The sequence below is a fragment of the Trachurus trachurus genome, assembly GCF_905171665.1.
Source record: "Trachurus trachurus genome assembly, chromosome: 23".
Taxonomy (NCBI): domain Eukaryota; kingdom Metazoa; phylum Chordata; class Actinopteri; order Carangiformes; family Carangidae; genus Trachurus; species Trachurus trachurus.
This window is the reverse complement of record NC_139912.1, coordinates 10,752,179-10,777,255: the sequence shown is the minus strand read 5'-3', so window position 1 is coordinate 10,777,255 and position 25,077 is coordinate 10,752,179. Positions and strand designations below refer to the sequence as shown.

Here is a 25,077-nt window from a genome sequence, read left to right as displayed (position 1 = left end):
TACTTCTGCTTTAAGTTTCACCACTTTCTTTTCAACCAAAAGTCCAAGTCACGAATATCCCTGTCCTGCTTGCACATGGCTGGTATAGCTACGAAGGATATAATCAGCTCCAGAACAAGAGTTGGACCCTTGTTTTAAAGAAAAAAAATATCAAATTTGGATTAATGATAAATAAACCTTTAAGCCTTTGTAAAATTAATTATATCTCATGCCTGGGTGTTATCATGGTCAGGAAGTTCGAGGACTGGGAGGAAGTTGCACATTGATTGACCCAGAAATTGTCCAACACGGTTCACGCCATTGCTCGAGGTCAAGTACGTCCTCTCCGAAAGCAGCTTTAAAGCATCACACTAGCACTCTGTTTTTCCCTTATATTCTTAATTGTTAACCGTGTTACACAGATTTAAAACCCTGCCTTACTTAATTTTCTTTGCCCTTTCTGCCTGACTAATGGTGCTCACTGTGTTTTACCAAAATATCTAAATGTTTATTTATGTTTAATAGCAATTTATCCTGATAAAAGCCTTTCTGACATCCGATGCATCATTTATACCTGACCAGCTTTTTGCTATTGACAAAAAGTCATACTGCCAAAGCTGCCAATGTTATAGACACACAATCTATATTCATATAGTGTGAAAAGGCAGTGAAGTGTAATAACTAAAGTAACACTGATGATTAAAACAGTGGCTGTGATCCTTAGTACCATCAATATTGATCAAACAAAGTATCTCCTGATGTTATAAAATGAGTTATGTCCCATGCTGTGTAAAAAGTAATTTTCTTAAAATGTGCATATTACCATGAAATTATATATTTTTTAAAAAAACTGTCAAATTGTTTTCTAGGTGAGAACGTGTATCTGTCTCAAAAGCAAACTGAATGTGAAACACATCAGAGACTCTCTTTGATTCTAATCGGTTTTTTTGACAGTTTTAGCTTTTTGGGAAAAGTTTTGTCTCTCTCAACTTCTACTAACAGAATCAAAATGAATAATCATTAATTATATTTAATGGTCTGTTTTAAGCAAATGAAAGAGAGGAGGGAGAACAAGGTGGATCCTACCTGACAAACTTCCCAGTCCTCCGTCAGGTCATCCGCTTCAGTTCACTCCAGCAGCATCACAAAAGTCCAGAAATCACGATATAACAGCCAAGAAAGAAAAGCCAAATTGAGAAAACTGTGAAAAATGTGAAGTCAACTCTCCAGGCCCAGAGGAAGCCACAGTGTTCCTGCTGCCCGAAAGGCTGCTTTTGATTTTGCAGCTTTCCCGTACACTGTATTTTGGAGGACCTGTGGCTGCTCCCTCAGCAGCTATCGAACAGTTGATAATAAAGTTCGACCTGTGTGTCTGCTTTGATTACTGCTCAGTTCTGCCTTGTGAGGCCCCGAGGCCACGAGGGGTACTGTATGTCAATCGCCCAGTTCTGGTGGCCAAACTCTAGCAGCGTGTGTGTGTGTAGTATGTCTGTTTTATGCATTGTGCATACTGTATATGTTTGTTCTGATAGCTGAGGTCAGCCCTTGCCAGCACCGTTGCCATGGTATTTCCCAACAGAGCAGGGCCTGAACAGTGAATGGGCTCGTGGAGTTTTGGAAAATGAAACCAGCAACGACTCCTGGCAAACACTCTGGAAATGTTTGGCCACAAATGTGATCATGCCAATATCAGACTGTGACAAAATCAACACATAAAGTGATCTGATTTTCATCCCCAGTGTCCTCACTAACATGACCGATCTGTCCTATATTTCCTCCAAAAAGTGAAAGTAAGAAACTATTTTCTTTCCTCTGCTGAACTTTGAAAATAATCAGTGTTTTAGCGATACTCAGAGTTTCTTTGTGTCTTTGTGTGTGTGTGTAGCCTACACCATATGCCCGCTGCTGTGTTTTACTCTACTGTATCTGAACTATCTGCCTCCTGAAACACCCTTTAAATTTCAATTAATTCCAGCTTGAACTGTTGCCAAGCAGTGCCAGTGTCCCAGTTGGTGGCTTATTGCCTTTAAATGTCCTCATTTTTTTTTATCCCCCAATGGAGACTCAGGGCAAGAAATAGTCACATTTCCCCTGACAAACCACAACCCTTCTGTTTTGTATGGATATAAAGATACAACATGTTAAATGTAGCTTTAGACATGTGTCTCCCTGTTTGCAGTTTCAACTCTGTATCAGAAAAGACAGAAGTACAGTTTTCAATACGGCATTGGGGTGACTGACAAAAAGGATACAGCATAGATTCACAGTATTTTGGGTGTACTTTTAGTGTCTGTGTTGTTCAGCCAGTCCTTTTGACAGTTTTATTCTTCATTTCACAAGAACAAAAATAATTTACCAGTAAGTAAAATGAACAGACTCAGATGTATCTCATTAGATGAAACAGATGTTGACAAAGCTTTCCTTTCAGAACATAATTTGCACTGGCAAAAATCATAATGTATCACAATATGTTATTGCAATGAGAAGAATATCACAAAGTGTTTAAAATCGCAACAATATCGTTTCTTGACCTAAGTATTGTGATAATGTCATATTGTGGGGGCCTCTGATGATTCTCACCCATGGATAAAATCATTATAATACTGGTCTGTGGCTCAAGTCATAGTCAATAATTCTGCCACTATTGCTAAGTTTGCCATCATTAGCTATAATATTAGCAACCGTAACCTACTGGTCGTTTGGTAATTGGTTAATCCACTTGCCCTGCAACTATGTTTTGTATGTAACATGTGCGCTTGTGTCCTGTTGTACCCACAGTGGATACCGTGAAGGTGTCAATTAACTGTGGTGACAGTATAACAATGGCTTCATTAATATTAATAGAATTAAATATGAGACACGAAGCGGCGGTGTTTCTTATAGCAGGTAACCTCCTCCTAACATTAATATCAGCTCCAGATATTCTATCACCAGCCAATTAGAAAGACCAATAAACATTCCCACAATGCCCTGCCAGCACTGTACAAAAATGAGAGATTAAATCATATTAGAGGCTTAATTACACCCGTAGCGAGTCGCTCATATCATCAGCAGATTCAGCGTAATCTCCTCTGAGGTTCATTGTCCGTGCGGACCCAAAACTTGATAAGTGGCTGGATTGGAGTTGTCAAAGCTGGTTTGCATCAATCTATTCAGAGCGTCCCTCCCAATCAGTGCAGCCTAATTATGATTCTTCAGTGTCCACGGCCAAGGATAATAAGAAGCAATAATATAGATGACAGAGGCAGAATGACAGAGGTAGAATTTAATAGCATCAAAAGTTAAGTTTGCCAAAGTTATGAAGATCATGTCAAAATCTGTCTGGCTGGTCCGAGCTTCCTTTACCCCGTTGGAAAATGAAAATAACACAGAGAATGAAGAACAAGGGAGGAAACACACGAGTAAAAATAAGAAATAAAAAAGGAGGATGATAATAGTTCAAAAGTCCTTTGTTGGGGCTTTAAATTCATCATTCAAAGTAGCATGTATTCTTTCAGAAACATCCTGATAATTTAAGACTGCCATAGCAGATTTAAACTTCATTTAGGTTTCTTAAAATTAATATTATTTCATCACTTACATATTGTAGAATAGTTTTTTTCCCCCAAATTTACTGTACATAAATCCACTTGAGAGGTGTGACATGTTAAATCCATTGTGATATCTTGTTGTTTTACTTTGTGTAACTGCACTCGGTGTGGATAATTGCTGAGTCGGCACACCCAAAGATTAACTTTAGCAGCACAGTCATTTGTAAGCATGAGCTGTGTCCCTGTCACTGTGTAATGAGTGCCTGTAGCAACAACAAAATAATTTCTCAAAAAGTAGAGTAATGGCTTATATTTAAAGTAAATCATGTGTGTAGTTTTTAAAATGTTAAATTCTGTATATTATCAACATTTCTTTGGACTTATGTCTCCAAATGAACCTACGTTTTCTCTGCATTTATTATGGTTGACGGATAAGACTAAGTCAGATTTATTCAATTTCAATGTTTGTCCTCAAGATCCTTAATGTAAATATTGATGCTGGTAAGAAAAAGCCTGGTTCTGTATGTGATGCATTACATTAGTTCAGGAGTTTAACTGAGGGATGACTCAGTGAATGTTATTTTGCTGCAGAACAACAAGATAAACATGACATTGGTGAAAAAGCTCAGTAATAGTTCAGGTATGGCAATAGAGAATAGACTTAATACACTTTTTTTCTGTACCAGTCACGATTCCGAGATATTTCACCGCTGATGCCAGATGAAAAGTCAGTGGTTAGAATTCATCATTTTGGGAAATAAGAGAGTCTGTACAAAGTTCTGTGGGAATTCATCAGACAGTCGTTCGTTGGGGGCTTTATTTAAGTAGGCTATTAAAATAAAATAAAAACTAGAAGCAGGGAGCTAATCTTAGGTTATAAACAAAGGAGTTCAGTGTGAGTGATCTGGAGGGGCATAACTGTTAGCATGCTAAAAATAGTGTTCATGTCAGAGAACAGAGAAAATGAAGGCTGTACAGTGCACGAGTCAGTAAAACTTTTCTAATGAATCATGACGTCATGAAAGTACATTCACATTTTTACAGTCAAATTATTCATTTGAGAAGTATTCCTCAGAAACAAAGAGAGAAAGAGAGAGAGAAAAAAAAGACAAAAACAGTTTGAGAAAAAAAATACTATTGCCTTTGAGACCTCCTTGTGAGCTTCTTTAATTCACAGCACGCATCCTGCTCTGTGAATCAATGCAGCGGTTATTGTAAAGCAAAGAACACGCCAGAGGTAAAAGGAATGCATAGATAGGAGGCTAATATGACCAACATTTTCGATCGGTAATGCAGCAGCAGTGGGACAATGTGTGCTGCATAAATTGCCACAGGTTAAGGACAAATGCTGGGAGAGGTGCACATCAGAGAGATGATTGTGCTAATGAGAAAGAAAGAGTGAGAAGATGATGAGGGAGGATGGGACAGAGAAAATCCCCACAAAGAATCAAGGGGATGGTATAGACAGAGTTTGGAAACGATAGTGAGATAAAAATGGGAAATGTTGATAGGCCTATGGCAGAGTGGTGCCTGGGTAGATGAGAGGGGGAATGAGATAGAAATGGTGGAAAAGACCATCAGAAGCAGACGAAGATTGTTTCATTACTGGAGATAGAAAGAAAGACTGAAAGAAAGAGTGAAAACCATCAGATAAAAGATGGCAGGGGACATTAAAATGTCTTCATTTATAGTTTGTCTGATACATCAATCTGGCCGGTGTTTCACTAGCATCACTGCAGAGTGTGTCATTCCTCCCTGGAGATCTAACAAGAGCCTCACTCTCCATTTCATCCTTGCTCTCCTTCCATTACCCCTGAGTCATGTTTTATCATCGCAAGTGTCTCAAATCCTCATGACCTTCTTATATGCAGTCAGAGTCCTTTATGTGCCCCAAAATAAATTACATCGAGGCATTGTCACCGTAAAAGCCCTAAAGAGAAGCAACCAGGCAGAAATACAATCTATTTAATGTGAAACTTTCCACAATCTGTTAGCGTGATGCATTCAGCGCCTTCATCCAAGTGATTTTGATCAAATGGTCGGCTGAACGGTAAGGTCGGACATTTTTCTGTTTCTCAACTTTTGCCCTGTGGGAATTTTTTGCTAAGCGCAGCAAACAGTCAGAGGTTTCATTACACACTGATGAAGAAATACTGCATGGGCAGGTGCTGACGGCCTTGAATGCGTCACTTAATAATGCATATCCTGTTATTCAATGAGAAACAGTCCTGATAAAAGTGTGTTTTCATCCACTTGTTTTTGTGCATTTTCAATGGAAAAAAAGGTGGAAATCACAGGTGATTTATGCTAAAATGAAAACTGATCAAAGTGCAGTGGAGACAGTCTTTGTAGCTAAATAAATGATATGAATCACATGTCCACAGCAGCTTCTGCACCACTGGAGAGAGCCTAGAAATAGAAGCAGGGAGAACATAATGTGTTTGCAAAGGAGTACAAAGAGGAATCTTTTTCAAACAAATGCATGAAAAAGACAAATACCCTGTCTCCATCCCATTTTACACATAATTCCTTTCTGTTAGACTAGTGGTATTAATCATCTTGTTCTTGTCTGCTGCAGCATAAAGAACAAAATCCTACAAATTGTCGTCACACACAGTAGGACATTGTTGGTGGTGACTTAGACCTATGACCTGAATTCAAAAGGTACTGAACTATTGTTTTAGTATTATAGCGTCCAAAAACCAAATATGTCTTAGCCAGATCTTTAACATTCAGTTTTCTTAAATCAGACTTTCTTTTGTGTATATGCAATTAAAATGTTCTGGTTAAGACATCCATAAATACCTGGAGAGTGATCATATCATTCAATCACAATAACGAGTCTGTGATAATATCACACCGGTCATAGAAAATCCATCTTGTGGTTATGAAGAACAGGAAGCCGGTGTGACTTTCATCTGAAATTATAAAGCCTTTAACATAAAGGGAGAATGGCAGCACACATACCATTAACAGATGGTATTGCCTGTGAAATCAGGCAGTATATATTATACATATTATGAAAACAAATTAGGTGGTTTAACACAACGTATATGTATAAATTTAAATATATTTGTAGCTGTCATAGTAATGCTGTTGGCTGAAAAATGAAATAGAGTTGTGTATCGTTCACATGGATTCCTGCAGGATGTCGTCTTCTATGCAAGAGCAGGAACCACTCTTAACATTTGTCAGGTTGCAGGTGTCATCAGAGAGCAGCAGTCCAGACTGTTGTTTACAGAGTTGCTGGAGCTGATGAGCGCAGTCAAGCTCTGTCTAATTAAAGTCTTTTGGCTGTGATGAAGATCCAAAAACAAACCTGTCTTTATCTCTGAGAACAAACCCGTTTTTCACCCTTTGAAGGATGTCTGCCTGAAATGGCTTACAGCAGTTTTTTCACCCTCAAGATTCAAAACCTTTTAGTCATTGATGAGGAAAGTAATAAATACATAGGGGGTTTTCTCACTGGCTCAATACAGAAATAGAGATTTACAGATTCCAATGAAACCGAACCACTGACAAACCTGTAGGCCACCAGCTCATATGAGCATTGAGCCCAGGTGAGCTCATCCACCTTATGCTTCCACCCCGCAGGCTTTGGCAGGGGTTGGTTGGGTTGGTGCCTCTCAAATTATGTTGCAATAACAGAGGCGAAGATTCTCAATTCACATGGAGACAGGAGACACAGTGAGAGGGGGTAATAAAACAGGGGTAAAGTATCATTTGGTGGATCCCAGCTTATTAGGGAACTGATGATGTAATGATGAACTCGGTGTAATATCACAGCATGTGCTCAATCTGAGCCCAAACACTGAGCGATCCAAAGCTCATTCACAGATGTTCACCTGTCAGGGGAGGCAAAGTGATTCAGGTGTTTTACAAGTCAGTATCTTCTTCAGGTTTTTTGATTTTCACTTACATCTCATGCAAAACCCCCGTAAATAAAATTGTTGGAAGACCAACAAGCAGCTCTAAGGTATTGTTGGGTAAAAGTGTACATTAAAAATCACTGGGTCATAGAAAAGGGTAGAAAACCAGCTAAGGTGGGTTGTTTTGATCTATTGTCTGGGTTATTTTAAAATATTCATGTTGGGTAATTACCACAAACTAACTTGATAGAGCTAAAGCAGAAGTAAGCAGAATATTTGTGTTAATAAGTCTAGAGTGTTTGGTCTGAAACACGGGTCTGTCAGTCACTCTGCTCTGCTGTAAGCCCAGGAGAAAACTTTCCTTGTATCCTACAACCTTTATCCAATGAGGAGAGAGAACGGCATAAAGGGGCGGTCCTCTCTGTGTGTGCAGCCAAGGGATGCGCGTGAATGTGGTGACGTAGGGACGAGGGCGGGGACTGCTAACTCCATCTGCTGACAGGAAGTTAGCCAAAACGACCGGATCGCTTACTTCTGCTTTAATTGTTATCATCTCGAGCTCTTTTTAAACTGTCAATGTGTGGTGCAATTTTAAATGTCATTTAACTTTGCTTTCTAAACTAACAAAACATTTTAGACAATTAATACATAAGCGAACCAACTGGCTCCAGTTGGAGTAAATTTGTATTATATTGGTTTTAACTTTCTTATTGTAAGTGTGTATGGACAGAAAAAAAAAGAGAGACAGTGTTTATTTATCTCAAATAATTACTGTTGCCATGACAACTCTCATCGTCCTACTGGCCTTATTTTGTTCATCCTGTTCTGTATAAACAACAGTTGAAGCCAATGGTTGGGGTTTTCCATGACAGTGACTCTGGAAGTGGACTTATGTAACTACTGATGGATGTGTCAGTCTACATATAAACATACAGTTCTTTACCCCCCCGGGATACCTACAGCTTCTAATATAAGCACAAGAGCCATCAATATACAAAATCGGGTCATGACCTTACAGTAGAAAAGGAGCGTTATGCTTCCGGCAGCTTCTTTATGTTGGTTTTTATTTTCTGATTGAGAATAAAATGCACAGTTATTATTTCATGTTGACCCACGTGACCCTTTATTTGGCTTTTAGGCTTTAAGGCCAGACTTTTCAGGGCTCAGGGTTATTCTGTGTTGTCCAGGGTGGAGTGGAGGGAGTTTGGGGTCATGGAGGTGGGAGGCAACTAGGCAGAATTGCCTGTTAATTGAATGCCGGTTTGGATTACACAGATGACTGAGCTTGGCACTACATTGGAGCCCATTGATACTCACCAACCACATGTATCCTGTTATACTTCTTTATGTTTATGTATGTATATATTTTTTTATCATTAGCATATGTGACAAAAAGGGACTAGGTGACAGGGATGTAGGTTGTTTATGTTTTATTAAACAACAGGACTTTTATTGAATGTTTATCCTCTCTGATCAGAAATCAATACGTCAAAAAAAAAAAAAAGCACATTTCACCAGGAGATTCAGAATATTGATTCATAAAGTTTTTACACACATAATGAATTGAAAATATTGGGCCCATTGTGAAATAAAAAAAGTGGTTGTAGACAATACAAAAATATCATTTGTAAACATACTGACATTTAAAAAAATATATCATTTACCAATCCATATACACATTTTATGTAAACTCAGATTAACATTGTAGTTTTGATTGCTTTGATCCCAAACAGTAATTTAGAATTTCAAGTAATATTCATAACTAAAAATGTGTCAAAGCCTTGCAGCTTAGGCTCTATTACACAAACAAATAATTTCCAACCAAACTATTAGAAAAGAGTTGCATTGTGGGTAGTATAGACAAAAGGGTTAGCCAAATAAAAACAATGTGGAGAATCAAAAAGGTGACGTTCTTAATTATACTGGTGCATTGCAAACTTCATTGATGACATCACACACCATATTTTGCTGCATGTCTATGACGTGTTACTAAGATCTGTCAAACACTGGGATTTTCCTCCATCATCAGCTTCTCATTTCCTTCCTCAACATTCCTGGTCGGTCTCTCCTGTCCCACGGAGATGACCCGTTTGCACAGCGTGAGCACCGGCCTGTACGGCTGAGCCTGACGCAGGTCTTTGGATGATCTTGTCATGTTTTTGGCATCCTACATTGGATTTAGGAAAACAAGTTGTAGCCACATGTAAATCACATATAGTGAACATATATAATAATAGTTACTTTACTTGAAACTGGTTTGAATTCACTTACCCTGTACAGTGAGACCAAAATGAATGCTGGGATGCAAATCAGCGTACCGAGAAGTGTGAGAACCAACACTACCTTGTACCCAGTGCGGAATGCATCATTAGATATCATGGACTCAGTCACAGTCAAAGCTGACTGTGCAACATTCATCACCATGAGCTAGAAGAAAGGAAACAGTCTAGTTAAAGAAAACAAGGAGGACAGGCCACTGACAGTTATATGCACCTATGCAAATGGTATACATATAAGAAGGGCAGCAAAAGATCTGTGCTTTGACATAATGTGAAGAAAATGATGATTAGAAATGAAAACATGAGGAAGTAGGTCATTAAAGCAGAGAGCCGGAAAGATGGAGACACAAGGTGAGAGGAGCCAAGTGACAGAGATGTGACCCAGGTGTGAGGCCTCACCCAGCAGACGACTGGTATGATGAACATCCAGCAGTACTTCAGCACGGGGAACGGCTTGTACCCGATCATGTCCTCGATGTTGTCATAGAAACGATCTGCACCTGCAGACCAGTCACGGACAGGAGGCGTTAGTCAATCAAAGGAGGACAAAACTGTTCTGTTTTTACTGGGACTACAATCAAATGAGATTCATTTGCATTTTATTTTCAACTTTATGCTTCTTAACACTTCCACTCCATGTTTACTGTTACTTTTACTACTTTCTTTTAACACATATAGTTACTTTCACAATGACCTACTGTAACTTCCTGTCACACTGTGCCTGTGATGTGTTTTAATACACAATGAGAGACTATAGCTAAGCTGTTAGCTGGGAGCAGGAGGGGAGGGAGGAAGAGCAACCAGCGAATAAAACAAATATAAAAAAGAGGAACAGAAGAAAGAAGCATGTTAAAAAAACATGGGACTGATGAAGTATGTGACCTGACTGATGGAACAACATCCACAACTTTATTTTTGTACGAACCTGTTTAGGAAATGCAGATACAACTCCATGAAGGAGACAGAAATCGACCCTGAAAACTAACCACAAGTTTGTGGACGAGGATAAGTGAGTGACCTCGTTTAAATTTAGGAGAAGACACATCCTCACACCTCACACAGACTCAGCTTGAGGAGGCAGGGCAGGCCAACGAGTGGCTAAACAACTCAAACTGGGAGGAGGAAGCAGATGCAGAAAGCGATCGATATCTCACTCTGCATCGCTTTGCTGCAGCGTCTGGACTCTTGTGTGGAAATGAAAATACACCTGTCTATGTCAGAGAAACTGAATATATACACATCGCCAGGCTGTTTGTAAGAAATGTATAATAATTATAACTAGATAAAGTAGCATTTCCTGATGGAAATACGTGTGAATGCTGAAAGCAGCTAAACGCTGTTGCAGAATTAGCAAATAGTGCAAGCAGTGATCACCATTCAAATGGTTGACCAAGGTAGGTATCAAACCCACAACCTCATGGTCAGCAGACTTTCACTCTGCCTCTAGGCCACAGTGTATACACAGTTGCAGAGACTGTTGTCTGTTGATGAACTGCACTCTTTCTCACTCTGAAGTTAACGAGCCCAAAGCTGTAGTTCCAGTGCAAATCAATCTTAGTGCAGTGGTATAAACAAGAAACATGTTAACATAAACCAAGATTGAAAGAGGTAAAGAGAATAGGTGGGGGCGCATATGCATTATCAAGTTTGATCATGTGACCAGACCAAATTGTATTGGTTAAAGTTCAAAGTGGCTGACACACTAACAAGACTGCTCAGGTGGGATTTGAACCTGTGACCTTGTGGTTGGATGGAACCTTATCCACTAGGCCATTCCAACACTTCTGATGAAGTAGAGGTTGAGAGTTTGATGAATGTGAGATTTTTCAATGATGCTTAAAGTCCCACTCTCGCGACCCTTTTCGGCCATTTTAAAACGAGCTCATTAGCCATGCACATTAGCAATTCACCATTAGCAAGCTGCTCTACCAGGTGAGCTATACCTGTTATACCTTGACCGCTACACCGAGCTGCCAAGCCTTTTCACCTCTAGTGCCCTCCCCTGAAGTTGTGACACATCAGCTCCAGTCTCCCTGAAACTGCCAGTTTGCGTCTGCCATTGGTTCACAGCAATTTGAAGGTAGAAAAACTCAGAAATGCAATTTTGCACTTCCTTTTCTGCTGATGTGTGCTCTAACACAAGAAAAATGCCACAGGAACTTGTGAAAAGCACGAAAAACATGATTTTCATGGGAGCGGGTCTTTAAAGTTCAAAGTTGCTGACACACTAACAAGACTGCTCAGGTGGGATTTGAACCAGTGACCTTGTGGTTGAATGGCAGGAACCTTATCCACTGGGCTATTCCAACACTAATAGTGAAGTGGAGGTTTGATGAATATGAGATTTTTCAATGATGCTTTAAAAAAAAAGAAATGAGCCACAACAAGTAAGTAGAGGACTTTTTTGTGAAAATAGTGCAAGCAGTGATCACCATACAAATGGTTGACCAAGGTAGGAATTGAACCTACAATCTCATGGTCACTAGACTTTGACTTTGCCTCTAGGCCACAGTGTACACACAGTTGTAAAGACTGTTGTCTTACTCTGCCACGTCGCCACAGAGAGCACAGACATAAGCATGTTGCCATTGTAATGTGATGATGTGCTGCAAACGGTGGCAGAAGCAATTAATGCGTCTCTTAACGAACACCTGTAACCAATCGAGGGTGGGGGAGGGGAGCAGAATTCAACATCACATAACAAGATTGCTCAGCCTGGATTCGAACTAGTGACCTTGGGGTTGGCAAGCGGCCACCTTACGAACTGGACTACAGACAGAGTTGTGGAGAAGAGAGGTTGAAGAAGATTTGAAGAGTTTCAAGACTGTTCCAATGCATTCTCTATGGGGAAAGAGAAATAGTTGAATATTGCAAAAAGTATGAATAGTTGAAAAGAGAAAAGTAATAGCACACCTGTCCCGAAAAGGCTGAACATTTTGATGTGAGAATTGTTGAAATAGCATAAAGTATGAAGGACTAGTTAAGTGCCAAAAGTATAAAGAAAATGGCCGAACAGAAGAACAATAGTGTGAATGCTTTCAGCAATATATTGCTTGCTAATTTCAGCAATATATTATTAGTGTGAATGCTTTCAGCATTCACACTAATAATATATTGCTTCCACAAGTGATACACAGAGAGGAACTCTCCACCCACGTGATGTACAGTAATTTAGCGAGTAAATGTGCTGATAACGAAGGTGTAGGAAGTGCTGAGAGCTCAGGAGATCCAGAAGAAGACGTACATGGATGTGAAAGATTAATATCTGTAGCACATGTGATAGATGGAGCCAGTAGGCAGAGCACTGATCCCTCTGATTCAGGATAAACTCGGCTCAGGCGAAGCACTGAATGAATCATGCTGGTAAAATACTTGTAATAGTCAAAAAATTGTCTACTGTCTACTTTCTACTGTCTACTAAATTTACAGAGCTCAGTGGGAATCAAACAAATAGTATATAACATCCCCCAAAATGTGTTGCTTGAGTCAGACTTGGTTTTTTTCCCAAGTCTTTGTGCAAAGTCTGGACAAGTATGAGCGAGGCGTTAGGCCTCTCACCTAATATTTGGTAATAAGAATCATATCAAAAACTAGAAAAAGCATTTCCAAGAATGGAAATGGTGTGACTGCTGTAAGCTGTTGCAGAATTAGCAAATAGTGCAAGCAGTGATCACCATACAAATGTTTGAACAAGGTTGGAAGCGAACCCACAACCTCATGGTCAGTAGACTTCCGCTCTGCCTCTAGGCCACAGTGCACACACAGTTGCAGAGACTGTTGTCTGTTAATGATCTGCACTCTGTCTCACTCTGAAGAAACACTGTCAACATCAAGAAAGCTTGAGAGTCAAGCTTGAATGACTTAGAATGAAAATTTCTGTGAATTTCAGGCTGAGAGCAGCAGTTTCAACATGAAGCAAGTTATCAGAAGTCAACAGAGGACGACTGGGAAAATAATTCACTATAATTGTTGTTGAGGCAAGATTTGAACCAGCAACCTTCAGATCTCCAGCCCAGCAAGCCAACCACTAGGCTACAGACAGAGACAGTATGTGAGGGGCAAAGAAAACCTTTAATAAGAGGATCACTGGCTTCTGCTTAAAAAAAACAGTAAGGAAAGTGCAGAAATTAGCCACACCAAGAGTGGCAGTAGGAATTAATGCCTCTCTTAACGAACACCTGTAACCAATTGAGGGTGGGGGAGGGGAGCAGAATTCAACATCACATAACAAGATTGCTCAGCCTGGATTCGAACTAGTGACCTTGGGGTTGGCAAGCAGCTAGCTTACCAACTGGACTACAGACAGAGTTGTGGAGAAGAGAGGTTGAAGAAGATTTGAAGAGTTTCAAGACTGTTCCAATGCATTCTCTATGGGGAAAGAGAAATAGTTGAATATTGCAAAAAGTATGAATAGTTGAAAAGAGAAAAGTAATAGCACACCTGTCCCGAAAAGGCTGAACATTTTGATGTGAGAATTGTTGAAATAGCACAAAGTATGAAGGACTAGTTAAATGCCGAAGAAAATGGCCAACAGAAGAACAATACTGCTTCCAGCAGTCACACTAATAATAAAGAAAGCTTTTGTTGCTCACAAATTTTCAATTCCCAATGTGTTTCAAATTAATTTGAAATCATTGCATCTGTAAATTAACAGACTCTAAATATTCTCAAACAAAATCTGATGCAGAGTCTTGTTTACTTCCTTCCGTTCCTTTTTGTGCTGTTAGAAGAGCTGTTTTACTCAAGATGAAATGTAGATTTCAAAGTTGTTCTTTTTTTAATCTGAAGCTTTCTGACAGATAAGATTACAGTAATACAGGTACAGATTAGTTGAAGGAACAAATGCTGCAGTCTAAGTAAGATGAGGAAATATTATAGAGCTCATTTTGGCATCTGAATGTTGCGCACTGCTGATTGTGCTGATAGTGTAAGGATAATAAACTAAAAGTTATCACAGATCACTGGCATCAGAGTTATACCTTATTAGAAGAGTCAATCAGATATTTAGAAGAAAGTCGTTTTCAGGCTTTTCGAGGTGAGTAAATCACTTTGGTGTTGGTCCAAAGGCATGACTTACCATAGACCCAGGAAATGATGACAGCCTCAAGACCGATGATGACATAGGTAATTATGCTCCAATGATAAGTCAGTAGAACGAGGTGATACCCCCCCTGAAACATGAGCAGAAAAAACATGTAGAACAAAGGTCAGTCAGAATGAGAGGAGGAACTGTACAGTAACCTTAACTTTGCGTTACATAACCAGCTTGTTACACTTTGATAATTATATAATTTGTTTTTACTTTACATTAGTGATGAGTGGCAGCCCCAGCAGGAAGGAAACGACAGCAATGACCAGGACCAGTATCTCTCTGCCCAGAGGCCTCCTCAGGTAACGTGGGAACAGGTCTGTAATGGATGTGGCCAGACTGTCCATGTACAGACACTGTGTGGGCACAGAGCGGGAGATTACCGTCTTTGTGCAGTAACTAGAATGTGACCTTGATTTGTTCTGTGCTGTATGATATGTACCTGATTGTCTAGTGCCAAGACAAAGAACATGAAGAAGAGGAGAAAAGCCCAAAAAGATGAGCCAGGCAGCATTGTCATAATCCTGGGGAAAGCTATGTAGAGCAGCCCAAACCCTGTAGAAAGCACATGAATACATTTATTCATGGGTAAAACAAACAAATTCACAATAGAAAATCAAAAACAACAGACAGAAAGAAATAAACATATTTTTTGTGGAAGATGATTGACTTTTTTCTCATCATACTTATCATATGCTGACCTCTCAGACTTTTTTTTCTCTTAATATTATTAATTAATTTGATAACTTGCAACGTTAAAAAAAAAACACTTTACTTTGTTTTATGGAAGGTCTACATTATTTATCCTCATGTTACTTGCCACAGTAACTGAAACACTTTTAGATTTACGTATTTTAGGACAAGATGCCATCTTGTGGACATCGGTGATTGTTGTCCATACTGCCCTCATTCACAGCAACAAAAATAATAAACAGTGATAAAAAACAACTAATTTAGGATTCTTTAAACCAGCACTAAGTAACTTTTCAACCTTCATAAAATATTTTCATAACTTTTGTGATGATACATTGACTTACAACAAGTTGAATGACACCTCTGTCATGGCCTGAGGGGGTCTGTATCTCTTTCTCTGGCACTAAGCAGCTTTGAGGAGCATGGTAGGAACCCTGCTCTCACTGAAGTTTCACTTTCACTTTTGCGAGTCACAACAAGGAGGGAACAGGCAAAATGGCACTTTAGCAATGGATTATGTTTGTGTTTTCACTTTGAAATGATCCACTGGAAACAGAAACTTAGTTTTGATGTCTTCTGTTAATTTTAATGCAGGATATTTACAGGGCTTCACGCTAGTGTTCATGGGAACTGGAGTCTTCCTTCAGGCAAAACACTACCGCTTTGGTCCACAGGGGCCGCCAAACTCAACCAAATCTGAAAGTTCTTTAGTACTGCTTTAATGCCTACATTTATGGCATGACCTCGAGAGTGAAGGCTAAATAATAAGGAGGGAGACTTACCATTTCCACGAAAACCTTCGTTCATGTGTGATTCCAGCTGCTCAGACAAGAATCCCACCATTGAGAACACAACCATACTAGCAAAAAAAATGTTGACGGCAATCAGAGAAGATAGTATCCAACAATCCCTGCAACAGAACAACAAGACGAGGTCGAAGAAGACAAAAATGAAAGACATGCACATTTGATAAAATTGAGAGAGTAACATGTCTTTGAGTAAGGGCACTGACCTGTAGCAGTCGTTTTTGTATTTGTTGTAGCTTCCTAGTGTAGTCAGTACTCCAATGGACAGAAAGTGGGAGGAGACCACCTCATCCACTGCACAAATCCAAAGCTAGAGAAGGAATGAGAATGAGAAACTTTATTTGTATTTGTAAACTACATATGAGAGTTTCCTTGAAAGTTCACATTGTTGAAATAATCCGGTCCATATGCTTCTCATCAACCATTTGTCAGCTGAATGTATGCGTACATGTTTGTGTTTGTGTGTGTATAGTGTGTTCTTTTCTGTTTTTGTTTGTGTTGTATTTACAAGAATGTGCCCCGTGTGTGTATGGGGGAGGGGTTGTGGTCCTGGTGCTGGCACCATGTGGTTAACATTAGAACATTTTTCTTGTTAAAGGTAGGAGACCTTTTTCTGGAGTGTTTTTACTGTACTGCTGGAATTCCTCTTCACACCCTGATTGCAACCAATTAAAACAATTGCTTTTTCACAAAAATGAAAAATGTGAGTCACTTGTGGAACGGACAATCCTGTAAAAACACCATCCAATCATGTTGAACGTGGATGGATTGTGATCTATCATCTATAAAACTGCCAACTTCCAAATTCTATGAACCAAATAAAATGTTGCTGCTTCATTAGGCTACGTAGCTGGCAATTCCCCATACTGCTCTGTGGCCAGTCTGTCACCTGTGCATGCATTCAGAGCATTCGTGTACACTCGTGGAACGTGCACCTTCAGCGCTGCAGAAACCTATTTTCAGACTTTACCCATCAAAAAGAAATACTATTTTCCGCCAATTCAAGAATTCAAGACAATCTGCCTTATTACCCTACAAAATTATGTGCGGCAAGTTTTAAAACTTCTCAGCGTGTGAAATGTCATGTGTGGCGTGTGAGCGTGAGAACTTTTTGAAATGTGTAAGAGCCCTGGGCTGCACTGTGTATGCAAAGCAAAGCAAACAGTTCATGATGACATTAATTTCTTACTGGGATATTAGCCAAATTGTAATTGTAATCGTTGAAGTAATATATCAGGCCACTGGCAGCTCCTGGGAGCGACACTCCGCGGAAGAAGAGGATGACCAGTAGCACATAAGGTAATGTGGCTGTGACGTACACCACCTACAACCACAAAAATGCAGACAAACATTTTTTTTTTTTTTTTTTTACAGTTTATTAAAATGCATTTACAATAGGCTACACATGTCTGTAGAAGCTGTAAACATTATTAAAGTAAAATTGTCATGGCTAATGTTTTAGTACACTCTTGCCAATGCCATATCAAGCAAATACAGAGTAATCTTGTGATTCAGGTCTCTGCAATAATCTCCAGTGATTTTCAAGTGCTATATAGAGACACAATTACATTGAGTGCACGGTCAATTTATTTTGTTTAATTTACCAAAACAAAGAAGAGAAATTAAGCTTCAGACAGCAGACTGTGCATTGCAACCAAATGTCCTGTATCCTAAAACAAGACTTACCTTTCCTGTGATTCTGATTCCCTTCCATGTGCAGAAGTAACATATAACCAAGGCAAGCAGGAGACACAGAACCAGGTCCCAGTGCACATTACCCAGGGACCCGTCATCTGACAGCCTTAACACACGATTACTGTGAGACAGAGATACATTAACACACATACACAAACATAATTGTCTGCAAATAACAAGTAGGACTTCTGACTATAGCCTCCATATTCAACAAAAGTGAAAAAAAAAACAGTTTACTTTGGATGGCTTCAATTACTTTTATAAAAAAATGCAGGGAAAAGAGCTAACATTTCTTTCCATGATGTAGCACAGATGCATATAGCAAGTGATCTCCTCTCACACCAAATCAGGGGATTATCATGTGGAAAGCTGTTTCAGCTGTGTCAATGCTTTTTTTATGTTTAAAGATGTTGGGTGTGTCTGTGGATGTGTTTTGTGTCTTACTTACTACCAGTACTCCCATTCTGGACACTGATCCCTGCTCTCGACGACATTTCTGGAAAAATTACAGGCAGGTTAGTAAAGTGACTACTACTAATATTTATTATCTATTATTAATATTATCTTCGGACAGATTAAGGCTAGCTGATTCCGTGTGTCTAATCTTTGTGCTAAATGTGCAGGTGGGTGTAAATATGTGCTTTTCACCCCTAAACTGTCCTAAGGTAATGGAGCAACTACTAATTAGTTATCACAGAAACAGATGTAAGATCCCCCTCGTCTGAAAACATAAAAGCAGAGGTGTGAAGCTGCTAAACCTGTGGAAGCTTAGTGTTACATTGTCCCCCTCTGCTGGCCTGGCCGTAACCTCTCCTGTGCTCACTTTTCCCATCCAGGTGTGTGATTGCTGCGGGGCGTATATAAGGGCGGAGGTTCTGCGCGCTCTCTCTCTCTCCTCCCTCTCCGGTCCTGCGCTCCACCACTCGACCACGCTTCCTCTCGTGGGTCCGGGAGCGTGGCGCTCGCGGCTGGCTGGCAGACCTTTTGATTCGGTTTTGTTTCTGTTCAGGGTTTAGGTTCTGGTTCTGTTGGGGATAGGGAAGAAGGTCGGTGCCAGGTCCGACGGCCCTGTGTGGGTTGGCTGCGGTGGCCGTCCTTTCCTTTTTTTCCTTTTGTTTCAGTTTGCCTGCCAGTCCAGCCGCCTCCGTTGCTCAACTTGTTTTATTCCTTCTGCTTGTAACAATAAACCTTTTTACGTGCATTTGTAACTCCTGTCTCCGCACTTATGTTGCCTCCCGTGAATTTACATGGTGGTCGTTTGGGGTCGTAACATAAATTGGGGGCTCGTCCGGGACAACCATGTATTTCTTAATATTCTTTTAATGTGTCACGTGCGTCAATATGATGAATCCCCGCTATGAGTTCAGTGTGTGCGACAAAAATTAGAGACAGTTTATCAGGTACACCGCAATAATAAAGATGTAACTTGCCCATAATCAGAGGATGAATCCTCATCGGAGAAGTTTCTTGGAATTGAAGAGTTGAGACATAATTCTATAAGAAAGAAGAAAGAGAGATAAAGATGAGATTGATGGTGCACATTTCAAAATACTAAAATGTGAAGGAAGATTTGTCTTTGTTTCCTCTGAAACAAGATTGAGGAAGTGTGTGTGTGTGTTTGTGAAATTCCATACAGCTAATAAGACACAGATGTGCCTTACCGGTGTTCCACTTGTTCCCGCATGTGGACCAAGGCAGAGGGCTTCGAAATGAGTTACCAAGGTAGAAGATAATCCATGACAGCCCCACTATAGAGTAGATGTTGGTCATTGTCACAATCACTTGGGATACAATCCCAACCCCTGCAGAACACAGAAAGTTGTCACATAGTTAGTGAAAGTTTCTCACTGCTGTCTTATCCTGTTATGCAACAACTCCACTGGGCTGGACTACACTGTATGTGTATACATACAGTTACATATTATTTGGTTTGACATGACAGGTTTTACGGTTAGTAAAAAAAGAACTACACAAAAAAACACCATAACATACCAACTATCAATTAAAGGAGAAGTGCAGTTTTATACAACCTGGACCTTATTTCTGGCAAAAAATATGGTCGTTTACCCACCTGTACTGTATTACTGTGGTGTCTTTAGAAGTCCTTCAGATAATATGTGACCCGCTCTGGCAAAATGAGTCGGAAGTCGCAACGTTCTATTTTTAGATAATCAGCTGATAACGTGGAAAATCAATAAAAATTAAAAAAAAATTTTTTTTGCTAATTTCAAAGAAATTACATTCAAAAACAATCTCCCAAAGTTTCATAGTCCAGATAATTGAGGAAAGGCACGTGAATGACGATTAAAGTTGACTTAGGACAACTTTTAACCCTCTAGAGAGGAGCACAACATTAGGCTAAATAACTTCTGAAACTGATAGAGACGAGCTGTAAACTGCATCTGAATCGTGAGATTCTCCGCTTTCCGAGGGTCCTTGAACGGTGCATTTATGACAACAAGGGTAGCCATGTGTAATCACGTAGTACGGGACCAGATGCTAAGCTGAGCGGTAGCAGCGATGCTAAACCAAGCGTAGCATCGATGCTAAACTGAACGTAGTAGCATGCTAACGCTTGCAGATGTTTTACAAAACATGAAATATCTTCTGAACCGTTTATGATAGAGACGAGCTGTAAACAGGATCTGAATAGCTACACTCTGCTTTCCGAGGGTCATTGAACGGTGCCTCTACAAGGTACGTGTAATCACATGGTACTGAACAGACGCCAGATTCACTGAAGGCTTTAAACCAGAGACGTTCTAAATTGTTTGAACGCAATTTTCTATCGAAAGCAGTGAGTGGAAGACCATAATTAATATCGCCATATCTTAAAAACCATCCAATGTATGACTTTGACTAGTGTATCATTTTAAAGCTTATTTTCTCCTCTTTCTGTTGATACCAAAATCTCAATTTTGAAATTTGGGTCACTGCGACTCATTTTGCTGGATCAGGTCACATATTTAGATCCATTTGAGAGTCATGTATATCCATATAGTGGGAGTGATCGGGGCACCGAACTGCAGCCTCTAAATAACACATTATTTGCCACGAAACTCGTTCATTTCACTAATATTTTGTTATGTTTCATTGTGTATGTTACGTATCTTTGTCTCCAAAAGAAAGAATGGATCTAAATATCGTCCGAAAGACTCCTAATGACACCAAAGTTATATGGGTGAGTAAACAACCGTATTTAAAAAAAAACAGCCCTTCTCCTTTAAATGTTCCCTGCTTTGACTAACCATTTATTTAAATGGAGCTTTGTTTGAAATGTAGATAATGGGGAAAATTAGCCTGCAAGAACAAGTTCAAGTTCAGGTTCAAGTTCAAGTTTAACTTTATTAAAGCAGATGTAAGCGATCCGGTCGTTTTGGCTAACTTCTTGTCAGCCGATGGAGTTAGCAGTCCCCGCCCTCGTCCCTATGTCATCACATTCACGCGCATCCCTTGGCTGCACACACAGAGAGGACTGCCCCTTTATGCCGTTCTCTCTCCTCAGTGGATAAAGGTTGTAGGATACAGGGAAAGTTTTCTCCTCGGCTTACAGCAGAGCAGAGTGACTGACAGACCCGAGTTTCAGACCAAACACTCTATATAAGTGATTGCTGTCGGAAGATATAACTATTTAAGACTTATATTAACACAAACATTCCACTTACTTCTGCTTTAAAACCCTGCTCCTAAACATCCATTTGGAATGACTCTTAAAGGGATAGTTCAACATTTTGGCAAATTGGCCCATTGCCATAATCGCTATAGTCATAGCAGTAGGTTTGTTACCTTTAATTGTCGGTGTAAGCTATTTTTAGAACGGCGGAACACAGCCGTGAGCTGCTCAGAGCTACGCTACGGCGGCTAATGGGATTTCTTGGTTTCCCTCATCAAATACACAATCCAACAACTCCAAAACACACAAGATGTGACCTGCACAATCACCACGCTATGGGATAATAACAGAACGTTACGAGACGGAGTCGTTTTAGAGGTAAATTGATGCAAAACAGCTGATGTGCGTTGCCTTCAGGGACAGTTTTTCAGCAAGCAGTCTCTGTATTTACCTCTAAAACAACTCCGTCTCGTAACGTTCCATTATTATCTCATAGCGTGGTGAATGTGCAGGTCACATCTTGTCCACGAGAGTGTTTTTGGATTGTGTATTTGACGAGTTTGAAGAGAAAAACCAAGAAATCCCTTTAGCCTCCATAGCGTAGCTCTGAGCAGCTCACGGCTGCGTTCCGCCATTCTAAAAATAGTTTACACTGACAAATAAAGGTAACGAACCTACTGCTATGACTATAGCGATTATGGCAATGGGCCAATTTGCCAAAATGTTGAACTATCCCTTTAACAGTTTAGTAAAAAAGCCTTTATGTCCTACTATTTACACTTTTTTTAGGTATATTTTTGGGGGCTTTTTTGCCTTTAATGGACAGGACATTTGAGAGAGAGACAGGAAATGGGAGGCAGAGAGGGGGGGAATGACACGCAGGATAGGGCCGCTCGACGCAGGATTCGAACCAGGGCCGCCTGCAGTGAGGACTGTAGCCTCAACACATGGGGCGGGTGCTCTACCAACTGAGCTACCAACTATTTACACATTTTAAGAATTTCCAATTCAACAAACAACCCAAGCCTTTTTTGTTTTACCTTGAAACATGGGGCAGATCTTCCTCCAGGTGGTGACTGCACCCTCACTCGTGTACTGACCCAATGCTGTCTCCAGGAAGAGCATGGGCATGCCAATGAAGAAGAGGCAGATGCAGTAAGCATACAAAAAACGAACTGAAAAGAGATGTAAAGCAGGGGGTTACTATACAAGCATGAACTGACAGTTCCTAAAAACATATGCTGCAAAGCAACAAATCTTGGATTATTGTGAAAACTGATCATGTAACTAGGTGCAAGTGGAATAACAGAGATCAAACTGACAGATTTACAGCTTTGGGTGTCCTCTTCCTCTTTTCACCTAACAGTTTTCTATTTCTTATGCATTTGTATATGACATGTATTATGTTGCACAACATATATTAACAGGCTTTGCTGCATTGGAAAAACAAGTATAAACAAACTCATAGTCAGGCACAGACAGATTTTCAGGCTGTCTGCCAAACCCAACCTATAGGTTCCCACCAACAAAAGGTCACAAATGCCCGAAACCAGTCCCTCACCTCCTCCAAATATGTGAGAGTAATGGGAAAATCTGGCTATTTGTGGCATGTCAAAGAGAAATCCAATCATCGAAAAAATAAACTCCTTTTTGTTGGCCCACTTCTCCCTTGGACGGACCCCTTCATCTGGCTCCACATTCCTATCGGAGTCTCCTTCGACAGTTTCCCTACCCATGGTCTCTCAGTCGGTTCCCTGCACATAGAAGACATCTGAGTGAAATGCAAACCTGTTTTCATGTGCTCTTCTCAGACACACATGGAACAAAAGTCTTCACAATTGTATTGACAGTTCTTGTATTCACATAACAGCTCACACTAGCTTGTATTCAAGTCTGTGGTTCTACAAGAGAAAGAGAAAGTGACACTCTATGATCAAATGTCAAAATGCAATAATGACTTCAAAGACATACTGTATATTGAAGAAGAAAAAACACTGAAAAACATAATCTGAGCCAATCATATTATTCTAACCACTTGAAATATTAAGGGCTCAAGTTTACTCACCGGCAGATTTTTCCGTGCACAGCTGTCTGAGAGAAGTTGAGGAAAAGACTTAATGTATACAAGGGAGTGGCCTAAAAAGGTATGCCTGCCACAGTCTTTTTCTTTTTTCCCCCACCCACCACAGGACTACGTTCAAAGTTGTGGGAGACAGCTGGCATTTAAGCAAAAAGGAATTACAACATCCTGCTGGCATGTAACCAAAAAGAAAATGTAATGAAAATGAAAAACTAATCTATTGAGAAACAAAAAAAAACAAGTCTAGTCAGGATCAAACAATCCTGAGGTTGTCACGGTTTGTCTCCTGTTAATGTCTTGTTTAATGGACTTGGACGCCTCCATGGAAACGGCTCTCTGAACGCAATTCCACATGATGTCGTCACGTGTCTCCGGTAAAAATGATATAAAAGAAAGATAGTATCTCCATGTAGTCTATTTGCCAACAATGAGTACCCGGAAATGTTGAGTACCCCAAAGTTTTATGTTAGAAATAGATAGTATGGGTCCCCAGTACCTATTCAGAAACTGCCGGATGCTAACTTATATATATTATATATATTGGGCAATCATTGGGCAAGCATAATTGACACAATTAGCATAAATTAGCATAACTGCCTATATGGCAATATTTCAACAAAATTGACTTGGCTGATCTGGGCAATATTGGAGTGGTTTTAGGGGTTATTGATGATGCTGAATCCATTTCTGACATTTTCAAAATTCAAAATGGCTGTCTAAACCGGAAGTGACCAGATCTTGGTCCATCAAAATCGGCCCACTGGCGGTTAAAATCTGGTTACTTCCGGTTTAGACAGCCATTTTGAATTTTGAAAATGTCAGAAATGGATTCAGCATCATCAATAACCCCTAAAACCACTCCAATATTGCCCAGATCAGCCAAGTCAATTTTGTTGAAATATTGCCCATAGCCTATAGGCAATTATGCTAATTTATGCTAATTATGTATGTTATAAATGCTAATTACCCAATATATATAAGTTAGCATCCGGCAGTTTCTGAATACTGGGGACCCATACTACATATTTCTAACATAAAACTTTGGGGTACTCAACATTTCCGGGTTCACAATGGGGCCCTATGGGCTGGCAAGTAGACTAATGGCCACTTCACGACTCACGAGAGCACAGACGAACACGCATGTAGGAACCATAGTTAGGAACACATGGAGAAACACTGAGGATAAACGCAGACGAACCACCAAACTCCGAGGTAAAGTACAAGAGGGAGAAACGAGACACAGGCAGGGGAATCAAACAAAGGTGAGACCAGTGAGACACATGAGGAGCGAGAGCGCAGGAAGACTAGAGTAGCCTACCTATAGAGAGAAAAAACTGAACCATTGCAGTGAACGGAGGTGGCGCCACTCTCTCTCTATAGGAAGACAAAGACACTTAACTTCAAAATGAAACAGGACATAATCAGGAAACAAGAGACAAACCAT

The 25,077-nt window shown here is 40.0% G+C and overlaps 1 protein-coding gene across 1 annotated transcript; it reads right to left on the bottom strand.

The window, feature by feature from the left end:
- Positions 1–8,974: 8,974 nt before the first annotated feature.
- On the bottom strand, positions 8,975–23,695 carry LOC311006553 (sodium- and chloride-dependent GABA transporter 2-like). Its single transcript, XM_083999399.1, has 15 exons — positions 23,619–23,695; positions 23,115–23,307; positions 22,594–22,728; positions 19,602–19,742; positions 19,347–19,434; positions 17,932–18,061; positions 17,435–17,569; positions 16,452–16,555; positions 16,222–16,349; positions 15,189–15,301; positions 14,965–15,102; positions 14,735–14,828; positions 10,057–10,157; positions 9,650–9,805; positions 8,975–9,545 (listed from the first exon to the last, which is right to left on the bottom strand). Exons 2-15 carry the CDS (start codon positions 23,287–23,289, stop codon positions 9,378–9,380), a joined length of 1,806 nt encoding a protein of 601 aa, XP_083855525.1. The 5' UTR covers positions 23,290–23,307; positions 23,619–23,695; the 3' UTR covers positions 8,975–9,377.
- Positions 23,696–25,077: the final 1,382 nt, after the last annotated feature.

What these genes read in the sequence shown, in the direction of transcription:
- LOC311006553 (XM_083999399.1), bottom strand. Translation starts at nt 23,289, where the DNA reads ATGGGTAGGGAAACTGTCGAAGGAGACTCCGATAGGAATGTGGAGCCA. An exon ending in GATCTGCCCCATGTTTCAAG is followed by an intron (nt 19,743 to 22,593) that starts GTAAAACAAAAA and finishes TGTGTTCTGCAG; the next exon opens with GGGTTGGGATTGTATCCCAA. An exon ending in TACAAAAACGACTGCTACAG is followed by an intron (nt 16,350 to 16,451) that starts GTCAGTGCCCTT and finishes GTTCTGTTGCAG; the next exon opens with GGATTGTTGGATACTATCTT.